This window comes from Aquarana catesbeiana, linkage group LG09 (assembly GCF_042186555.1).
Source record: "Aquarana catesbeiana isolate 2022-GZ linkage group LG09, ASM4218655v1, whole genome shotgun sequence".
NCBI lineage: Eukaryota > Metazoa > Chordata > Amphibia > Anura > Ranidae > Aquarana > Aquarana catesbeiana.
In genome coordinates, this window is record NC_133332.1 from 68257862 (window position 1) to 68278302 (window position 20441).

General features: G+C 43.4%; 1 protein-coding gene across 2 annotated transcripts in view; it reads right to left on the reverse strand.

Annotated features, from left to right (window-relative positions):
• Nucleotides 1-20441, reverse strand: part of RASGRP4 (RAS guanyl releasing protein 4) — a 73803-nt gene that overhangs the window by 35101 nt on the left and 18261 nt on the right. For both annotated transcript variants that reach the window (XM_073598706.1, XM_073598707.1), the window contains exons 2-8: nt 17079-17284; nt 11444-11549; nt 11290-11343; nt 8872-9006; nt 8581-8728; nt 4044-4217; nt 1834-1950 (exon numbers count right to left, since the gene is read on the reverse strand). In XM_073598706.1, coding sequence (XP_073454807.1) covers nt 1834-1950; nt 4044-4217; nt 8581-8728; nt 8872-9006; nt 11290-11343; nt 11444-11549; nt 17079-17284 — 940 coding nt within the window. The remainder of the gene's footprint in view (nt 1-1833; nt 1951-4043; nt 4218-8580; nt 8729-8871; nt 9007-11289; nt 11344-11443; nt 11550-17078; nt 17285-20441) is intronic.

A 20441-nucleotide genomic window follows, 5' to 3' on the forward strand; every position in this document is an offset into this window, starting at 1 on the left:
GCTACAAAGGCAGTCCCCTAAGCATATAACAAAACACAGATCGACCTCAAGTTTATATATAGAATACAGGATCCATCTCAGGCTTCGTAGTTAGAGAAGGAGCCTTTCAGGGGCTAATAAGCAGATCTTGAAAGGTATTCACCAGGATGGTTAAAAATTCGACCAGGTCCTTCATGACAGTCAACATCCTATTCATACGTGGCAGTAGTATTATATAACCAAACTTGTCAGAATTTCCCAATTTTTTTTTTTTTGGGCACCCCTGCTCAGACATGCAGCTTTGTAGTATGGAACTATCTTGTTAACCAGCCCCTTCCAATAAGTTAGGGAAGGTGTCATTGTTTTTTTCCAGTAAAGGATTACCTTGCAAGCATAAAATAATAGTATACTATGTAGATTATGTCAGTATGCATACCAAAGGGGGGGGGGGGTTCGGTCCGCCCCGGGTGCCACACATTGGAGGGGTGTCAGGGGGGTGTCATCCTGGCTGCCCCTGTCAAAGTCCTCTGGTCACTAAATAAAATGGTTACCTTACAGTCCTGTCCACATGTTACTTTGCTTTACTTCAAAAATTATACCTCATGTCGCTTTAGTGGTGCTTCAAAGTGTCTTCAAAGCCTCCCTAGAAGTCTATGACAAAGCTTGCTTGAAGCACCTGAAGCTTTTGAGAGGCTTTAATTCAGCTTTAGCTTTGCTTTGTTTTGGCAGTATTGCAGGTATGGGATATCAGCACAGGGCATCTGCCAAGCTTCATTAAAGCTTCAAAAAAACACCACTGAAGCATAACAGAAGCATCAAAAACACATATAAAAGCATGTTGAAGTGGTAGGTGCTTTAATATGTGTTGAAGTCAAAGCAAGTGTAAATGAGCCCTAACAATGATAAATACTATCACAATGATTAAGAAAAATATGTGACAGCTTTTTCAGCTGTCACTCGAAAGCCAAATTATCGTCACTCGAAATCCACACCCAGCTTAGACAACCCACTGCTGTGGGGAAGTAGTGATACCAGAATTCCCGGAATGACCCAACTACTGCAGCCAGAAAAATGTCACATTTGCTTGATGGATGTTTCATAATGGAGAATAAAAAAAGAACTTAGAAAATTGACTCAAACACTATGCTCCTGCCCCCCTGTGCAATCTTTTTGGACACAGGCCAGCTGTTTTATTGAAACTGCATTGGCCCTGAGTAACCTCTGATGCCCCAAGGCGTGTCTTTTTTGGGGCTGATACTCCAAATTCATTCTCACGCCAAGTAATTAATAAGAATTAAGTATTTTTATGTCAAAAAAGAACTATTCTTCTTACCTGGAAGAGATCCTCTCTCCCCTTTGCTTCACAATGGAATAAATTGGTTAACTCCGCCCTTCCCCTACACCAAATTACATTCTCCAATAGGGGCTTTCCTGATAAATTTGACAAAATGTGGTGTCCACGGTCTGAGTCACTGTGTTACAGACTGATGATGATTAAAACTGGGAGACTGTACTATTACTTATTCATTATGTTTTGATATGACTATTTCTAACCACTATGGCTATTGATACTATAATGTATTTACAGTTTATTGTGAACATAGCGTCTCTTGAATTGTCCCATTTTTATGTGTAGGTGTATGTTACTTTTTTTTTTAACAGCATCTTAATAAAAAATCAAATACAAGAGAGCGACTCCATCATTTTAGCCCCTTGGGAGGGAACAGAAACAACCTCCTGCAAGAAAATCCTACCAATGGAGCTGATTTGAGAGATAGATGGTTCATTATTTTTTTGGGTGTATTTGGCCTTTAATTACAAATCCTATACAAGACATTATTCTTTTCCACTTACCTTTAGTACATCATGTGACAAATGACTATGGGTCTCCTTTAACCTGGAGATGGCACTATGGCACAGCCCTCCAATCACTGCCATCAGGGTGTTAAAGTTCTGGTGCTTACGGAGTTTCTGTGAAGTAAACAAATACAATAAATAAAGAAATATCACTGCAGCTTCCATTTTCCATTGGGGCCATATGCTCCTTTATTGATTACCCAAAGACAAAACTAAACTACTGAGGTCCCTACAGATACGAGATGACAGCTGTACAATGCATGCCTCAGCTAGGATCCCCTCTTTTAAGACCATGTTCTCATTTATATGAGATTATAATATTTTTTCTTATGGGAAAAGCCACCTTTTTGCCTCTGGCTCTATAGGACCGTACCTATAGAGCCTAATGTTAAATCAAGCAATTCAAACAGAAGCAAATGTACAATAAAATTAAATAAAAACCTAGAGAAATGCTGAGGTTGTCATTGCTGAAAATACTAGTTGTCTGGCTGTCCTTCCATTTTTTTTTGTATTAAAATAATAAACATGTTATACTTACCTGCTCTGTGTACTGGTTTTGCACAGAGAAGCCTCTATCCTCCTGTTCTTGGGTCCCCACCGGCACTCCTGGCTCCACCTCTTCAGTGAGTGCCCTATAGAAAGGCGCTTTCTATGGGGGCACTTGTGCGGGCTTGCTCTCGAGCCATCCTGTTTGCATCTATTGACACAGACAAGGCGGCTCAGCCCTGCCCCCCTGCTCCTTCAATCTAAGGAACTATCAGTCTGCCCAGTGAGAAGGGAGAGAGCAAATAGAGCCACTGTTCTCGTGCACATCGCTGGATCGAGATTGGGCTCAGGTATGTATAAGGGGGGGCTGGGGGCATCCTCTGACACAGAAGTTTTTTTCACTTAATGCATAGAATGCATTATGCCGCGTACACACGAGCGGATTTTCCATCGGAAAAAACTTGGATGGTTTTTCCGACGGAATTCCGCTGAAGCTTGCCTTGCATACACACGGTCACACAAAAGTTCTCTGAACTTTCGACCATCAAGAATGTTGTGACGTACAACACTATGACGAGCCGAGAAAATGAAGTTCAGTGCTTCCGAGCATGCGTCAAATTGTTTTCCGAGCATGCGTAGGAATTTTGCGAGTCGAAATTTGTACAGACGATCGCATTTTCGGATAGGAACATTTTCCGACCGAAAAACATGCTCTCAATCTTTTGCTGGCGGGAATTCCGCCAGCAAAAGTCCGATGGAGCATACACACGGTGGCATTTTCCGACCAAAAGCTCTCATTGGTCTTTTGCTGGTCGAATTTACGATCGTGTGTACGCGGCATAAGGGTAAAAAAATCTTTCACCTTTACAATCATTTTAAGATGGCCATACAATAATATTTAAACGGCATGGATGGACGAATCCCCCACTGGGGCTTTTGTATTTTAACAGCCCGCCGGCTGTCTCGAATACTCGTATAGCAATCAAATGCAGCCATTTTTCAGACGTCAATTTTCCACCTGGCTCCTTCGATTGAAAAATGTTGGGTGGGAGGCTGTCGATAGGGCCACCCACTGAGCACATTTTGGCAAATTCCTGAAATTCATATAGTGCATGGTCAGCTTTTGTACAGCAGCATGTCCTATGTTTTAAGCTATATCTCTGACCAAAACTTTATTCTAGTTCAGGATAGAGTATGGAAGGAATTAAAACCCCTGTGAGGTTTTTACTGCTAACCCAGCTAGGGATATTCACCTTATATATTTGTCCTGGGAAACCGAAAGCAATTACAGTCAAAATGATGATTTCCCTTCCTTTTTTATTGTATCTCCAGGACAGAAAATGAAAGAGGTCCAATTTGTCATATTAAGTTCACATCACAAAAACACAAAAGAACTGGCAGGGGGTTTTACCATTCCCTACTCCCTGTAGAACACAGAGAATTAGCCATATTGGAATTATTGGTATTTTGACATGAATTGCGTCTTATGTAGTAAAATGTATGCATTTTAATGCAGGATAATGGAAAAGTGTGAAGAAGCCCTGACACTGCAGACACAGAAAATGGTGCATGCAGCATGCTGATTTCCAAAAAGTGCAACATGATGCCAAAACATAAAAAATACAACTTAATCAAACCAATTTTGGCTGCGGATATTATGCAAACATGACACAAAGCACAACATCCTTTGTGATTTAGATGCAATCATGTTCAATTCCCACCTGAGTCATGTGGATAAATTTGGTGAAGACCTCAGCTCTCTGCTGTGGAGTTGGGCGGTGGAGGATCATGAGCTGAACCCACTGTGAAATGCTGTTACATAAGGAGACTGACCGCTCCAGCCGAGGGATTTCTCGCAGAGAACTCTGCAAAGTGTAGCTCCGATAGTCTAAATGCTGACAAAGAGAAGTCATATTCAGATAGAAATTTGGTATCAGCCTATATTTTCAAACCATTCTAAATACTATGTTAAGAATCTAAAGATCATTTATAAAGTTTTGTATACATTTAGGGCTTTTTATGTGTTATCTTGTCTGTTTTTAGCTGCCTTATATAAAAATTATATTCACAGAGGTCAATAGCTCAAGCTAACATTTACACACACAACTGGATGAGTCAGAGATGTGACCCTTAGAGAACGAGAGGGGGGAGAGAGTTAAAGTGAGAGGGCGAGGGGGGGGGGGGAATAAAGTTAGAGGGGGAGAGAGAGAGAGAAAGAGAGAGAGAGAGAGAGAGAGAGGGGGAGGGGAAATAAAGGGAGAGAGAGAGGATGAGGGGAGATAAAGGGAGAGGGAGAGAGAGAGATAGAGAGTATCTGAAGGCAAACAATGCCTGCTAATACTCTGTTTGAAAACCCATACTGCTCAGTGGCAACATTTAATTGTAAAATAAATATTTTTATTAAATAAATATTTTTCAAAAAATAATGAAAAATAAACATATAAAGCATATATTTAAAAACATAAACTTATTAAAAAATAAAATGACCCAAATCAATTTTAATTTACGTTTAAATAATAAGTTCACTTTTAGTGACATGTTACACCTGTAATTAGGGTGCAAAATGTAACTAGTTACTGAAGAGCACCCCTTAATCCCCCCTTGTGACAGCAGGCAGGGGAGCTTCTCCCCACACCCGCTGTCACAATTTTAAAACAGCGCAGCTGTGCGAGGCTCTGACCACACAGCTGCATCATCTATTCACAGGGATTTGTGAATGAATAAACTACAAGTCCTGTCTGACACCGTAGCAGACGACTTGTAGTTCTCAATGAACTGCAAGGGTGCTGATGAGTCCTTTTGTAGTTCATGGACACTTCCTACAGCTTTCAAAAAGAAAGCCCATTTGGGGTGTGGGCTGAAAGCTGTAGGCCAGGGGTCAGCAACCTCTTTCCACTTAAGGGCCCGGATTCAATGTATGTGAATGCATGGAGGACTGCATTCACCTGCTAATAAATTAAGATAATATTCTAACATAGTAATAATAACAGTACAGGTTTACCTCACTTTAAGGTGCTTCACTAATACAAAGCCAGTTCACCCTGAGGGAGTATATGACTGGGGGTTCGGATTTTACTGTCCCCCCCCGGCACCCAAGGGTGGCTGACTCCAGCCCTGCCAGTCAACATGGTCTGGAGATGGGGTTCCCATCCCTAGGGGTGATGGGGTCCAGTGGCAGCCCATCCATAGGGGGTGCACGGGCGCCGCCCCCCCCCAAAGCTAGTCACAAAAAAAAGGCCCTTTAAAAAAAAAAAAACAGGTCCTTTAAGTGCACTGTGGGAAGCGTGACACCAATGCAATCACCTAATTGCAGGCGAGATGCTTCATTTGCGGGTTCTTGTTATGCTTTGCGGCGCAATGCAAAGCGCCTCTACACTCCCTTATCTGTCATTCTTCTTGATGTCTTGCTGTTGATTGGAACCGCCGTAGGATATGGCGGTGCTTTCCCCGGGCAGCAGCGTCACTTCCGGTTTCTGTGCCACTGTGAAATCGGCTCCATAAATGAAGAAAAAGCATTGCAAGGTAATGTCATCTGACAGCCTGCCAATGTCTGTCCACCTTGTACTACAGTTTACACAATCTATCTATCTATCTATCTATCTATCTATCTATCTATCTGTCTGTCTGTCTGTCTGTCTGTCTGTCTGTCTGTCTGTCTGCCTGTCTGTCTGTCTGCCTGTCTGTCTGTCTGCCTGTCTGTCTATCTGTTTATCTATCTATCTATCTGTTTGTCTATCTATCTATCTATCTATCTATCTATCTATCTATCTATCTATCTATCTATCTATCTATCTATCTATCTATCTATCTATCTATCTATCTATCTATCTATCTTTCTGTCTATCTGTCTGTTTGTCTATCGATTTGTCTGCCTGTAGGCCCTATTGTGGGCGAGAGACGGGGGGGGGGGTGTTGGGGCTTTGTTTGCGCCCCCAACAAAAAAATGGAGCACCAGCTGCCACTGATGGGCTCCCTGTCCCCAGGGATGATGGGGTCCCTGTCCCCAAGTGAGAAGGAGTCCCTGTCCCCAAGGGTGATGTGGTCCCTGTCCCCAAGTGAAAAGGGGTCCTGTCCCCATGGGTGATAGGGTCTCTGTCCCCAGGGGAGAAGGAGTCCCTGTTCCCTGGTGAGGAGGGGCCCTTGTCCCCAGGGAAGAAGGGGTTCTTGTCCCCAGGGGTGAAGGGGTCCCTGTCCCCAGGGGTGATGGGGTTCCTAATAAGGTCCCCCCTATTGCAGTGTCCTCTGTACCCCTATAGCAGTGTCCTCTGTCCCCCTTCACATCACTCCCATAGTGTCCTCTGCCCCCCTCCCCCATAGCAAGTTTCCTGTGCCCCCAAAGCAGTGTCCTCTGTCCCCTGCACCCCCCACTGTTGTGTCCTCTGTACCCCCATAGTGTCCTCTGTCCCCTGCACCCCCCCTACTGTAGTGTCTTCTGTACCCCATAGTGTCCTCTGTCCCCTGCACCCCCCACTGTAGTGTCCTCTGCACCACCACCCCCCACTGTAGTGTCCTCTGTACCCCATAGCGTCCTCTGTCCCCTGCACCCCCCACTGTAGTGTCCACTGTTCCCTGCACCACCCTCCCATTGTAGTGTCCTCTGTACCCCCATAGTGTCCTCTGTCCCCTGCAACACCCCCCCCACTGTAGTGTCCTCTGCCCCCTCCACCCCCCCCACACACACACACACACTGTGTAGGTAGAAATCTCCTACCTTACACAGGTGTACAGCGAGCAGAGCAGAGATCGGTATCACAGAGCTGGATGGGGGTGGGAACCGCTGGAGTTAACTTTTCACATTACCGGTTGGTGACCGGTTGCTAGGATCGCCTGGCAACCAATCACCTGCATGTAATGAAAAAAGTAAACTCCAGCAGTTCCCACCCCCATCTAGCTCTGTGATACTGGCCGCTCGCCGCTGTCCAATGAAGAGGACAGCAACGAACATGTCCGCAGGCCGGATGCCCGTGAAATAATTCTAGGCACTGACGGGACGGACGCGGTGGCGGGCCGCGGCTTGCCGACCCCTGCTGTAGGCAGTGTTTGCAGAAGCCTGACATTGCACACACAATCTGCTAATCTGCTCTGTTCTGCGGGCTCTTGAAAAAAAGAGATGGCAGACATACAACTGGGGATGGACAGAGACTATGGGCATGCTACATAAAGTCACATTACATGAGACTCTGCTATTACAGGGCAATGAGAAAGCACAGACTACTGTCTGCAGGGAATAGAAGAAAAAGGTGCTACTACCCCAGATTATGTAGAGATCCTCCAGAGCTGTCGGGTGCAGGATGTGCAGTCACTCAGCTGCTAACGAGGTAAATGGATAGAAGACAATCCACAACTCAATACATGTTCTTCAATAATTCCAAATTTATTGTAACTCCATAAAAGATAAATACAGTATGTATAGCAGAAGTTAACGCGTTTCAGCCATAACGGCCTTGTTCACAACCTGTGAACAAGGCCATTATGGCTGAAACTCGTTAACTTCTGCTGTACATATTTATCTTTTATGGAGTTACAATAAATTTGGAATTATTGAAGAGCATGTATGGAGTTGCGGATTGTCTTCTATCCATTTACTGTCTGCAGGAGCCCCGAAGGTCACACAGAAAGTCCCAAAGAGCCGTATGGGGTCCTGGTCCGTAAGTTGAGCACCAGAGTAATAAGGTGTGCTCATATCACTTTATAGACAGAAAGGGCTTATTTGTCATGGCGGTACTCTTAATTGCCCTTTCATTCCTCTTTATGACCAATGTAAGCATAACTCACTGAGGGAACACTCCATTAGGTGTTGTCTAAAGAAGAATCACAAGTCTCTTTATCCTCTCAAACACTAATGGAAGCTTTCAATTTGTTTAAAGGCTAAAGCTGCACAATGTCTCCCATCATTTGACTATAGTGAACACATTGTTCACACCCTATGAAACTTCCCTTTGACACTGTTTAATTGTGATAAGCAATAATCAAACTAAATTTTTAAAGGTGAGTTAATGTATTTGATTTTTATGCTGTTTTTACCTAGACAGTCATCTTAGTAATTACAATTTTAACAAATGAACATCAAACCCATACTCCAGTCTCTACCAGTTTAAAATAGTTTTGTGGTTATGAGCCTACACTTCCCATCAATCATCCAGTAAATGTGCTTTATTTTCATGTTTCAGATAATAAACATACAATTTTGGACTATAAATCTTTTAGAATTCTTGCTTTCATTAGGCAATTTTGTTTTATTGTAGAGTCTCTTTTTACCGTAATCCTGCAGAAGCATTTGAACTCCAGGTAGCTGAGATGCGCTGCCAGTTCTGATGGTTCCAGATGATCAAATAGAAGGGAGACTTTCCTCTTCTTGTTGAAACTTGGTGACTCTGGAAAAGCCTGTGGGCTTTCCGGCTCAAATCTGGCATTGAAAATGATAAAAAAGGAAAAGTGAAGAATATAAAACAAAGCAAATCAAGAACGGCATGGAAAAAGAAAAGAGAAGTAAAGTTTACTCAGCTGCTGGGGAAATATAGATTAGACTGGATTACATAAAGTCCTTACGTGAATGATGTATGAAGACTTTGTCGGTGGTCATTTGGCCATCTTCGGTCCTTAACCACCTCCCAAAAATCACACATTAGCTCTTCTAATTCACGGTCAAGCCGGAACATTTCTGGATAGTGATTTACCCAGAATCTGGTGTGAAACAGATGAGTTTATCATTAAAACACAATGGTGTTTCTAGAAGTGTTTAGACACGGACACAATCTTCTGTTAACAACCATAAACGTTGTATCAACTTTCAAGGCCAACAGTTATTGGTTCAAATATTAATCAGACAGGACAGACATTTCTACGTCAGCAAATAAAATATAAACTACTCTTCCACGAGTCACTACCTGCACATGTTTCCTCCTCCAACACTCAAAATACATGCTGGTAGGCTAATTTGTCTCCCATGTAAATTTGCTCTTGTATGTGTATGTATGAATGTGAGTTAGGGACCTTAGATTGTAAGTTCCTTGAGGGCAGGGACTAATGTGAATGTAAAATATATATGTAAAGTTAAATTGACAGTGCTATATATATAAATAAATTAAAGAATTGCAACTTTTAGGAGCATCCATGCTAGAACATGGTGTCATCTGTCTGGTTGTGCACCCTGCCTGTGATGTACAAATCAGAAACCTTTTGCAGACAGTATATATATAATATATACACTACTGTGCAAAAGTTTTAGCCATGTATGAAGAATGCCCTCAAAAATATATATTTTAATTGTTTATTTTTATCAATTTACAAAATGCAATATGAACAAACAGAAGAATAATCTAAATCAAATCAATATTTGGTGTGACTACCCTTTTGCTTCAAACCAACATCAGTACTTACACTCACGCACTTTGTATATTTGCACAAAGTCAGGGATTTTGTAGGATTAGAGTCAGCAGTATGATTAATTAATTGCACAAAGCAGGTGCTAATGATAATAATTTCCATATGTACAGTTGTGTAGGAGGCTTAAAAATGGGCGAGGAACAGCCAAACTCTGCTACTAAGGTGAGGTTGTAGAAGACAGTTTCATGTCACAGGTCATGGCAAGACTGAGCACAGCAACAAGACCCAAGGTAGTTATACTGCATCAGCATCTCCTCTCCCAGGCAAAGCTTTCAAAGCAGACTGGGGTTTTAAGATGTGCTGTTCAAGCTCTTTTAATCCCCATGAGTAAACTCCTGTGAGCGGAGTGAAATGCATTGTGGGCAAGACCTGGTAGGGTCCAGGCTGAGACTGCCATTCACTATCACAAAACAGGCTTTGACTTGGAGGAGGCAGTTTGTTTGCCGAAGGGCCGGAGAGTGGTACAATAATGAGTGTCTGCAGGCAACAGTGGAACATGTTGGAGGTTCCTTCCAAGTCTTGGGCTGCATTTCTGCAAATAGAAATACAGGCAGATACTTATCCATCATGCCATGCCATCAGGGAGGTGTGTGATTGGCCTCAAATGTATTCTGCAGCAGGACAATGACCCCGAACATACAGCCAATGTCACTAAGAACTTATCTTCATTGTAAAGAAGAACAAGGAGTCCTGTAAGTGATGGTTTGGCCCCCATAGAGCCCTGATCTCAACATCATCGAGTCTGTCTGGGATTACACAAGGAGATAGAAGGATTTCAAGCAGCCTACATCTACAGAAGATCTGTAGTTAGTTCTCCAAGATGTTTGGAACAACCTACCTGCCGAATTCCTTCAAAAATTGTGTGCAAGTGTACCTAGAATTGATGCTGTTTTGAAGGCAAAGAGTGATCACACCAAATATTAATTTGATTTCAATTTCTCTCCTGTTCATTTACTTTTCATTTTGTTGATTGAATTGATAAAATAAACAATGAACACTTCTGTTTCTGAACGCATTCTTAATTTACATAATTTTTTCACACCTGTCTAAAACGTGCACAGCAGTGCATATATACAGTATACATATACACAGACAGCATGTATATTTCCCCAGTGTATTTAGCTGTTTCTTTGGAGTTCCAAATGAGAATCTCACTTTGATAATGCAGGGCGAAGAGTCTCTTACTAGCTGACCCACTTATACTCTCCTCTGTCACTTTGAAGTACTTTTGTCCCTTAAACAACCTCAATACCATCATGTTTCCTCATTTTGGAAAAAAAAAAAAAAAGTAAAAAAAAAAAATCTCACACTTTCCAAAAGGGTCTCATTTCAGGAGTGTTTTATTTTAACAGAATACTAGAAAAAGGTTTTCTTTCAACATTGTTGCTCTTTATTCCTCTATTTATTAAATGATAAAAAATTTGGTTGTTATAAAATACCACCGAAATTACAGTTGTCTAAAACAATTATATAAAATACATTTGGGTACAATATTAAAAAAGTACATTTTTATTTATTTTATTTGACACACAGGAAAACATTTGAGCCAGGAAACCAATACAAGGAGAGATGTATGCTTACCTTAACAAATGACAAATCTGGTTCTTCCTTTGGTTTTGATCTGCTTCCCTGTAGGTAAGTGGTTGTCAAGGAACGTAATACCATTATAAAGAAATAAGCAGGACATAATCTATATGAAATCACCCTGCTGATGGATTTATGCTGATAAGGATATAGTTGAAGAAGTTTTTGTGCAAACTCTGCTGATGGCACCACCCAGCTGTGCATGACGAGGACCATGTTAACAGTGTCCTCATTTCTCCAGAGCTTTCCATCCGCATCTTCTCAGTCACCAGGGTCAAAACAAAACAAGTAAGATCTGGTAAATGCATTGAGCATCTAACATTCATTAAAATGCCTGATAACCCCAATGGGTCTTAAATATCAAACTGTCTGTTTAGGTATCATATTGTCAACATTTCGATCTGATTGATTTCTCCTAGGTAGCACAATCACTTCTTATTTTTATAAACAAAGTTCTGACAGTTTAAAGGCTTATTATTATCCTTATTATTATTATTATACAGGATTTATATAGCGCCGACAGTTTACGCAGCGCTTTACAACATTATGGCAGACAGTACAAGTACAATACAATTCAATACAGGAGGAATCAGAGGGCCCTGCTCGTTAGAGCCTACAATCTAGGAATGGTGGTACCTTAGAAAAAGCTTGACATTTATATTGCAAATGGATTATAGAAAATGAGGCCAAGGCAGCTCTTGTGAGTGCCCCACAGAGTAATCAGGTAAGATGACCTGTTTTGATCTCAGTTGTTCCTCAGAGGATGAGCAACTAATGCATGCTATTCTTCATTTCTCATTTATAGTCATAAACATGAATGCACACCAGCCAGGTGTTTTTTTCTGAAGGTGTTTAGATTATGCCCTAAGCTCTGATCACCCCCTGAAATCAGGGCCATCTTTAATTTTGATTGGGCCCTGGGCAAACATTTTCTTGGGCCCCCCCCCTCCATTCTGAGACATACAAAAAATAGCAGGTAGACTCAAAATCAGTTTACTGCAGCAGATCACGCAGCGATTGCAATTGTTTGCCAGAGGTTACAGCCTATCCTTACTGCTCACTGGCTGATATCCAAAGGTAACAACACATAATTTCTGCTTGCCGATTGGTTGCTAGAGGTTAATGTATATTATTAGCGCTCACTAATTGGTTGCTAGGGGTTACAGCACATCATTACCACTTACTGATTGGTTGCTAGAGATTAAAGCAGATCACTACTGTTCGCTGATTGGTTGCTAGAGGTTAATGCACATCATTACCTCTCACTGAGCAGTGGAGCAATCCCAAATAATTGAGCAAGTAAAGGGGCACATTAATACACATACTACAGGAGAGTGTCAGAGAGTGCAGACATACTACAGGAGAGGTTCAGAGACTGTGGACATACTGCAGGAGACAATCAGAGACTACGGACATACTGCAGGAGATTACCAGAGACTGCGGACATACTGCAGGAGACAATCAGAGACTGCGGACATACTGCAGGAGACAATCAGAGACTGCGGACATACTGCAGGAGATTACCAGAGACTGCGGACATTGTGCAGGAGATTACCAGAAACTGCGAACATACTGCAGGAGATTACCAGAGACTGCGGACATACTGCAGGAGATTACCAGAGATTGCGGACATACTGCAGGAGATTACTAGGGACTGGGGACATACTGCAGGAGACAGAGACTGCGGACATACTGCAGGAGAATACCAGAGACTGCAGACATACTGCAGGAGACAATCAGAGACTACGGACAAACTGCAGGAGACAATCAGAGACTGCGGACATACTGCAGGAGAATACCAGAGACTGCGGACATACTGCAGGAGACAATCAGAGACTACGGACATACTGCAGGAGACAATCAGAGACTGCGGACATACTGCAGGAGATTACCAGAGACTGCGGACATACTGCAGGAGATTACCAGAGACTGCAGACATACTGCAGGAGATTACCAGAGACTACGGACATACTGCAGGAGACAATCAGAGACTGCGGACATACTGCAGGAAATTACCAGAGACTGCGGACATACTGCAGGAGATTACCAGAGACTGTGGACATACTGCAGGAGATTACCAGAGACTGCGGACATACTGCAGGAGATTACTAGAGACTGGGGACATACTGCAGGAGACAATCAGAGACTGCGGACATACTGCAGGAGATTACCAGAGACTTTGGACATACTGCAGGAGACAATCAGAGACTGCAGACATACTGCAGGAGACAATCAGAGACTGCGGACATACTGCAGGAGATTACCAGAGACTGCGGATATACTGCAGGAGATTACCAGAGACTGCAGACATACTACAGGAGACAATCAGAGACTACGGACATACTGCAGGAGATTACTAGAGACTGCGGACATACTGCAGGAGACAATTAAAGACTGCGGACATACTACAGGAGACAATCAGAGACTGCAGACATTATACAGGTGATGGTCAGAGAACTTTCAGCAACGCACAGCTTTACAGTTGAATAACACAGTTCAGGGTTTAAACAGTCAGGCATTTTATGGGTTAATTTAAAAACCATGCGCTGCCCTTGAGTAACCCAAAAATATATCCAACTATGTGCATGTGTCAGAGAGGTCACCTGATTGGGCGTCGTCGCGCGCCAGGGCGCGTTGGTGCGCGCGTTCCTGCGGGTGCGCGGGTGCCTGCCTCTATAGGCACTGGTGTTGGCATTCCGGCTGGCCGTGGCGGACGCGGTGGTGCCTGGGCGCGTACGCGCATGCGCGTTAGCGCGCGTTTGCCTGTGGGCGCTACTATGCGTTTGCCTGGTGGTGCTGGTGTGCGCGCCGCTGTCCGGGGGCGCGCTCGGGCGCGTGTGGTACGGGTGCGGCGTTTGGCGCCAATCAGCCTATTTAGGCCTCCCTCTCCCTCTGATCAGTGCTGCCTGATCAACAGCTCCCGTGCCTAGTTCCTGTTGCCTGTTCCTAGTTCCTGTGTTCCTGATCTGTTGACGACCCGGCTTGCCTTTTGGACTCTTCTGACCTCCGCCTGCATCTGACCCCGGCTTGTTTTGACCTCGCCTCTGCCTGCTCCTCCTGTACCTCTGCTGCCCGCCTGTTGCCAAACCCAGCCTGTGTATTGACCTGTCTTTAGCTCCTGCTCAGCACCCGTTGCCTGTGCCTCTGACTATTATCTGCTGTTTGAAGACTGCTAGCTTCCGGAATACGGACTCCTGCACAGGCCCTCATACCACTCCGCACTCGTGTGCTTCCTGTCTGCTCTACCAGGGGCTGCGAGTCGGATACGTAAGGGAGCCTACCCTCTGCCCAAGTGGACTCTCCGGTCTGGTAAGTGAGAGACTTGACAGCATGTCAATCAAATAGTACAATAATATTATACATAAAGTGTAATTTCTCAAAATGTGAAAATAAATATTTAAATTCAATTAAACAATAAAGTGTATAAGTAAGGAGTATTTTTGGGTTACTCAAGCGCAGCGCATGATTAGGCATTTTATGGGTGTAAGGACATACCTGGCCAGCCAAAATCACTACATACATCCAGGTCTGTGGGCGGGGCTTTCACTCTCTGCTCTCACTACAACAGCCGGGAGTTCCACTGATGCTTTGTTGGCAGCCCCCGCGGCACCCGTGAATTGGGGCCCCGATGACAGCTTTGCAGACTGCACAGAGGACACAGGAGGATGTATTCCCGCGCTAGCCAGTTGAGGGGGGTGGGGCCGGGAGCTCCACTGACGCTCTGACCCCGCCCACGTGCAGCCTGTATACTTGGAACAGAGCGTCTGTAGTGAGAGCCAGTGATCGGAGTGGGAGCGTCAGTGGAGCTCCCGGCCCCGCCCCCGGACCTCTGCATTCACCAGCCAGTATAGAGGGGGCTCCACTGACGCTCCCTCTCCGATCACTGGCTCTCACTACAGCCGCTTTGTTCCAAGTATACAGGCTGGACGGGGGCGGGGTCAGAGCGTCAGTGGAGCTCCTGGCCCCGCCCCCTCTCAGCTGGCTAGCGCGGGAATACATCCTCCCGTGTCCTTTGTGCGCTCTGCAAAGCTGCCATCGGGGCCCCAATTCACGGGTAGCGCGGGCCCCCCAACAAAGATTGGGCCCAGGGCAAGTGCCCGTTTGCCCTGCGTTAAAGACGGCCCTGCCTGAAATCTATGGGTGTCCTTAGATAAATGAGATTAATCTGTGGACTGTCATATTTGTAACACATTTTTAAATCAAATATTCGTTTTCAGGGAAAAGAACTGGTTTGCTTTAAGCCCCTTGCCCATCCACAAAAGTATACTTTACTTTAACCTTTCTCAAACTCTTTAACATGGAGGAACCCTTGAAAAAACTTTCAAACCGAAACTCCTGACAACAACTACTGTATCTACAGCTTATGGTATGTTGGCTTGATGGTCAGTGGGAGGAATGATTTTTAGTTTGGTGGTCAATGAGAAGAATAACCACCTTACAATATCTAAAATCATCATATAATAGCCTCTGGAGAAAACCTAGGTGAGAATGGCAGATTCATTTACTTCTCTCCCCCACCAGTGCCAAAAGACATAGGAAAAAAAAACAGTATTTTAAGTATGGAGAAACACATTTTCATCCTGGGTTAATCATTCCTAAGCTCTGTGTAAGCTTTGACTCCAGAGACTAGCTTACACAGACCTTACGTTTTGCACCTGGCAGATGAAAATACTGTAACAAGACACCACCTTCAAATCCAAGTTTTATAGTATGAAACTGTCTACCAACCATAAGAACAGTCCCAACAGTCAACTGTTGTTGGGAATTTCCTCCCTCATTGAGTGCTGCTAAGAGCTGAAGTTTGATTACCCCTGGTGGGTTTGTAACAGCTTGTGTGCCGAGCATGAGAATGCAAGGCATATCTTTTTGGTGAGTGCGATTTGAAAAGGGAGTGGATCACGGTCACATTTTGGTGTGGTGGAATATATTTTTATATCGTTTTGGTCTAAGATTATTCACGCTATAAGAACCTTATCACTATGCATGGGCTTTTAATTTTTTCTTAATTAATATTTTTTTTGACTAGTTCTGGACACTTTGACACGTGGAGATTGTTTTTGACATTTTTTAGACACTAAATGTATGATTTACTGTCACTAGTTTTTCAATTTATTGTCTGATTTAGGTTTGAGTTTCTGTCATGGATTCGTATATTTGCAGCGCCACTATTTTTTCATTTAAAATACTATACTAATTTTTTATTTTTTAAGTGGGCAGCTTTAAGATATTTCACTTTCTTTATGAGCGCAGTGGTGACACATTCAGTTCAGAAGCGCGGAAGTGTATCAGTTATTTAGCATTTCATATGTGTAGGAGCAATTGAGTTACCAACTCACACCTCAACCTTTGAGAAACCTGTTTTGTGTCCCCTTGAAGCCTAGAAACATGTGCATTTACTAAAGAAAGCAGCATGCCACAGTCACATGGGTCTGATCCTCAAGTGGGAAGTTGAGCAAAAAACTATGACTGGAACAATCTCAATTATATACTGTAAGCAGCAGCTTTGAGGCATTCCCTCAATATTTCATAATCACACAACAGTCAACCTAAGTCTCTTTGAAAATATGACCACATTTGATGAAATTCACATTCACGTTGCTCAGACTGAGACAGGACTCAAAATTCTGCACAAGGACACATATGAGATGTTTTGGGGCCTTCCTTACACTGAAGTGACAACTCCGAAAAAAAACAAGAGTGGCGCAGGAGGCAATGGCCTCACATTTCTTGCAATGGGCTTCCTGCTTTCACTATATAGTCCATTAGGTCCATGGTCAACCACTTACCAAATGACTGTATGCACTTCTCCATAAGTTCATGCATGCTGCATCCTTTCCCCAGTTGTTCTAATGTGACGGTCATCAAAGCCTTGTTAATCTCAGCTGAGCTTGGGCAGGTCATACGTCTTCTCCTCCTGCTCTGAGTGTGACGGCTCTTAACAAGAAGGTTGACTCCATTGTTGCTTACCATTTGGCTTTCCTGGCGCGATTTTCTGGGAACATACAGGTTGAATGCAATGTTATCATTGTCTAACCATATATTCATCTGGTAATACGTTTACATTAAGTATACAGTATATATATATATATATATATATATATATATATATATATGTATTTATATTTGCCATCTCTCAGACTGCCCTGAAAACAAGGCCACTGCAACCAAAAATAAGCTATTTTCTGATGTGCTGATGGTAAAATTGTCTCACCACAGTTTGCATCTCTAACCCACAATGGTGTTACCCTCTCCTAGCTGGATACCTAATTTTCATTTAAATTTAACTTCCTGAAAAATCCTTTAGGAGAGTGTGAGGCCATATTTTGGATAGAGCACAAGCTGTGATTAGGCAATACTGACATTTCTAGGGGAGATATCTAATGCCGCGTACACATGACCGGTTTTGCCATTGGAATAAACTCCGAAGAATTCCAAGCGGTCTTGCCTACACATGGTCAACCCAAAGTCCGACCAAAGCCTGACCGTCCAGAACGAGGTGACGTATAGCACGTACGACAGGACTAGAAAAAGGAAGTTCAATAGCCAGTAGCCAATAGCTTCCTTCTCATACTTGCTTCAGAGCATGCGCCGTTTTTGGTCTGTTGGAACAGCATACAGACCATCTGTTTTCCCGATAGGAATTGGTTCAGTCGGAAATATTTAGAACATGTTCCATTTCTAGGTCAGTCAGAATTGTCGAAAGAGAAAGTCCAATGAGGCCTACACACAATCGGAATAGACGATGAAAAGCTTCCATCTGACTTTTTCTGTCGGACATTCCGCTCGTGTGTACGCGGCTTTAGACTGGTCAACAATATCTGGACTGGGAACACAGAGGTAAGTGTAAAGCACCTTGCCTTACCCAGGGGATTAGTTTTCCTGGAAATTTTCCTAGACAATATAAGAAATGTAAAGGGGACACAACCTGATAGAATATATGTTTACCAGTGTCTTCCTTCAATTGTACTTCAAATGAAGGTTTTATAAAAAAACATATGAGGATGAGATTTTCAGCTTCATGTGCCTACACATTAGGGGGGCAGTTCACTGCATGTCTTGCATATGACAGCTTACATTTTGTGTGTGAGCAAGGTGCAGCATGGTGTGCTGGGCAGTAAACACACACAGCCAGGTAACAAAGTTTTATTGTAGAAAATTTCATCACAACTTAATTAGGCCCGGCAGGTAGGCACACCCGTCCAGAGCCAGTTATGAACTATGACAGCAGTCTGAAGACTTGAAGAGGTCAACAGCATCTGCAATGAGGAGCGAACTGCAGCCTGGCAGGTCCACATCCAAAGGAGGAGGCTTCCTAAAGAGAGGTAGATGTTGTCCCTGCACTGTCCCTAGTCCTCTGGAATCTTTCCCTACCTCTAAGCACTGTCCCTTTCAGACAGGGATCCTGTCACTATGCTAGCCACCTGCATAAAGTGTGACAAACGTGGGAGCCGGAGTCTTAAATAGATTCTGCTTGACACAAGATGGCTGCTGGAGTCACATGGAACACCAGCATCCAATCAGACAGCTGTCTCTCTGCGACCGCAAGAAGTCATAGAGGAACCAAGTTCCCCACAACCTTCCCCCTCTGCATTGCCACTTTGGTCAAGTGCCCCCTGCAGTAAGGAGTACAGACTGCACCTGCCTATATGTGTGCCATTAGGAAACATATAAATGCTACATGTCACAAGGTGTTGAGGTAACACAAGCTTCTGTTTCACCAGTACCACTTTATAAATGACTTTAAATTGTATGTCCAGCCAAAATATTTTTTTAGACTTGAATAGAGTGGGCGTGGTTCGGAAGACATTTCCCCTTTCTTCCTGTCCTGTTATTAAAAGTATTCTTTCTCTTATTATGCAGGGTTTTCCATTTTGGCAAAGTTTATGTCATGAATAGGGATGAGCTTTATGTTCGGGTCGAACATGAGTTCGACTCAAACATCGGCTGTTCGAGTGTTCGTCGAAATACGAACATTGTGGGACATTCGCGCCAAATTCGAGTGGCGCGTCACACCCCATAATGCACTGCGACATCGCAGTGCATTGCTGTCTAATGATTGGCCAAGCGTGCACTATGACCCGCATGCTTTGGCCAATCACAGCGCCATCAGCAAAGAGAGCCATAATTGGCCAAAGGCAGGGTGCCTTTGGCCAATTATGGCTCAGGGGGTTAAGTCGGCCCTGTGTAGTGTGTTACTGGCGTTGACCGAGAGAGAGTGTCATTTAATTTAGATTGAGCAGGCAGGCGATTCAGTTAGCTGCAGTGTATTTAATATATATATATATATATATATATATATATATATATATATATATATATATATATATATATATATATATATACAGTCAGTCTTGTATATATATATATATATATATATATATATATATATATATATATATATGTGTATATATATATATATATATATATCTATATCCACTGTATCTACTTTAGCTAGATCTGACTGCAGTCCGTTCCTGGTGTACTGTTTCTAATATACTTCAGGCAGGCAGGTGATTCAGTTAGCTGCAGTGTATTTAAAACGGATTTCCACACAAAAATTTAAAGGGGTTGTAAAGTTATTATTTTTTTTTTTTTTAAATAACAAACATGTTATACTTACCTTCACTTTGCAGCTCGTTCTGCACAGAGTGGCCCCGAACCTGGTCTTCTGGGGTCCCTCGGCGGCTGTTTCAGCTCCTCCCCGCAAGCATTTACCACCTTCATGCGAGCTCCCTCGCACGGTGGTGAGTGCTTGCGGGCGCGCTCCCGTGATACAGCCGGCGGCTATAGCCGCTCGCTGTATCACTCGGCTCCGCCCCCCGGGCTTTCAATCCATCCACTGCAGCCAATCAGCGACCAGGCTGAGCTGCAATGAAGCTGACGAGGACGAGCAGCGAAGATTCGAGGCGTCAGGTAAGTAAAACGGGGGGCCTGGGGGCGGCGGTACTGTCAAAAGTTTTTTCACCTTAATGCATAGAATGCATTAAGGTGAAAAAATTTTTACCTTTACAACCCCTTTAATTTCCGCTGTTCGGGCCCCTCCGCCCCTCCGGTGTCATATTTGGCACCTTTCGAGGGGAGGGGGGTGCAGATACCTGTATAATACATATATACAGTCTTGTATATATATATACATCCACTGCATCCAG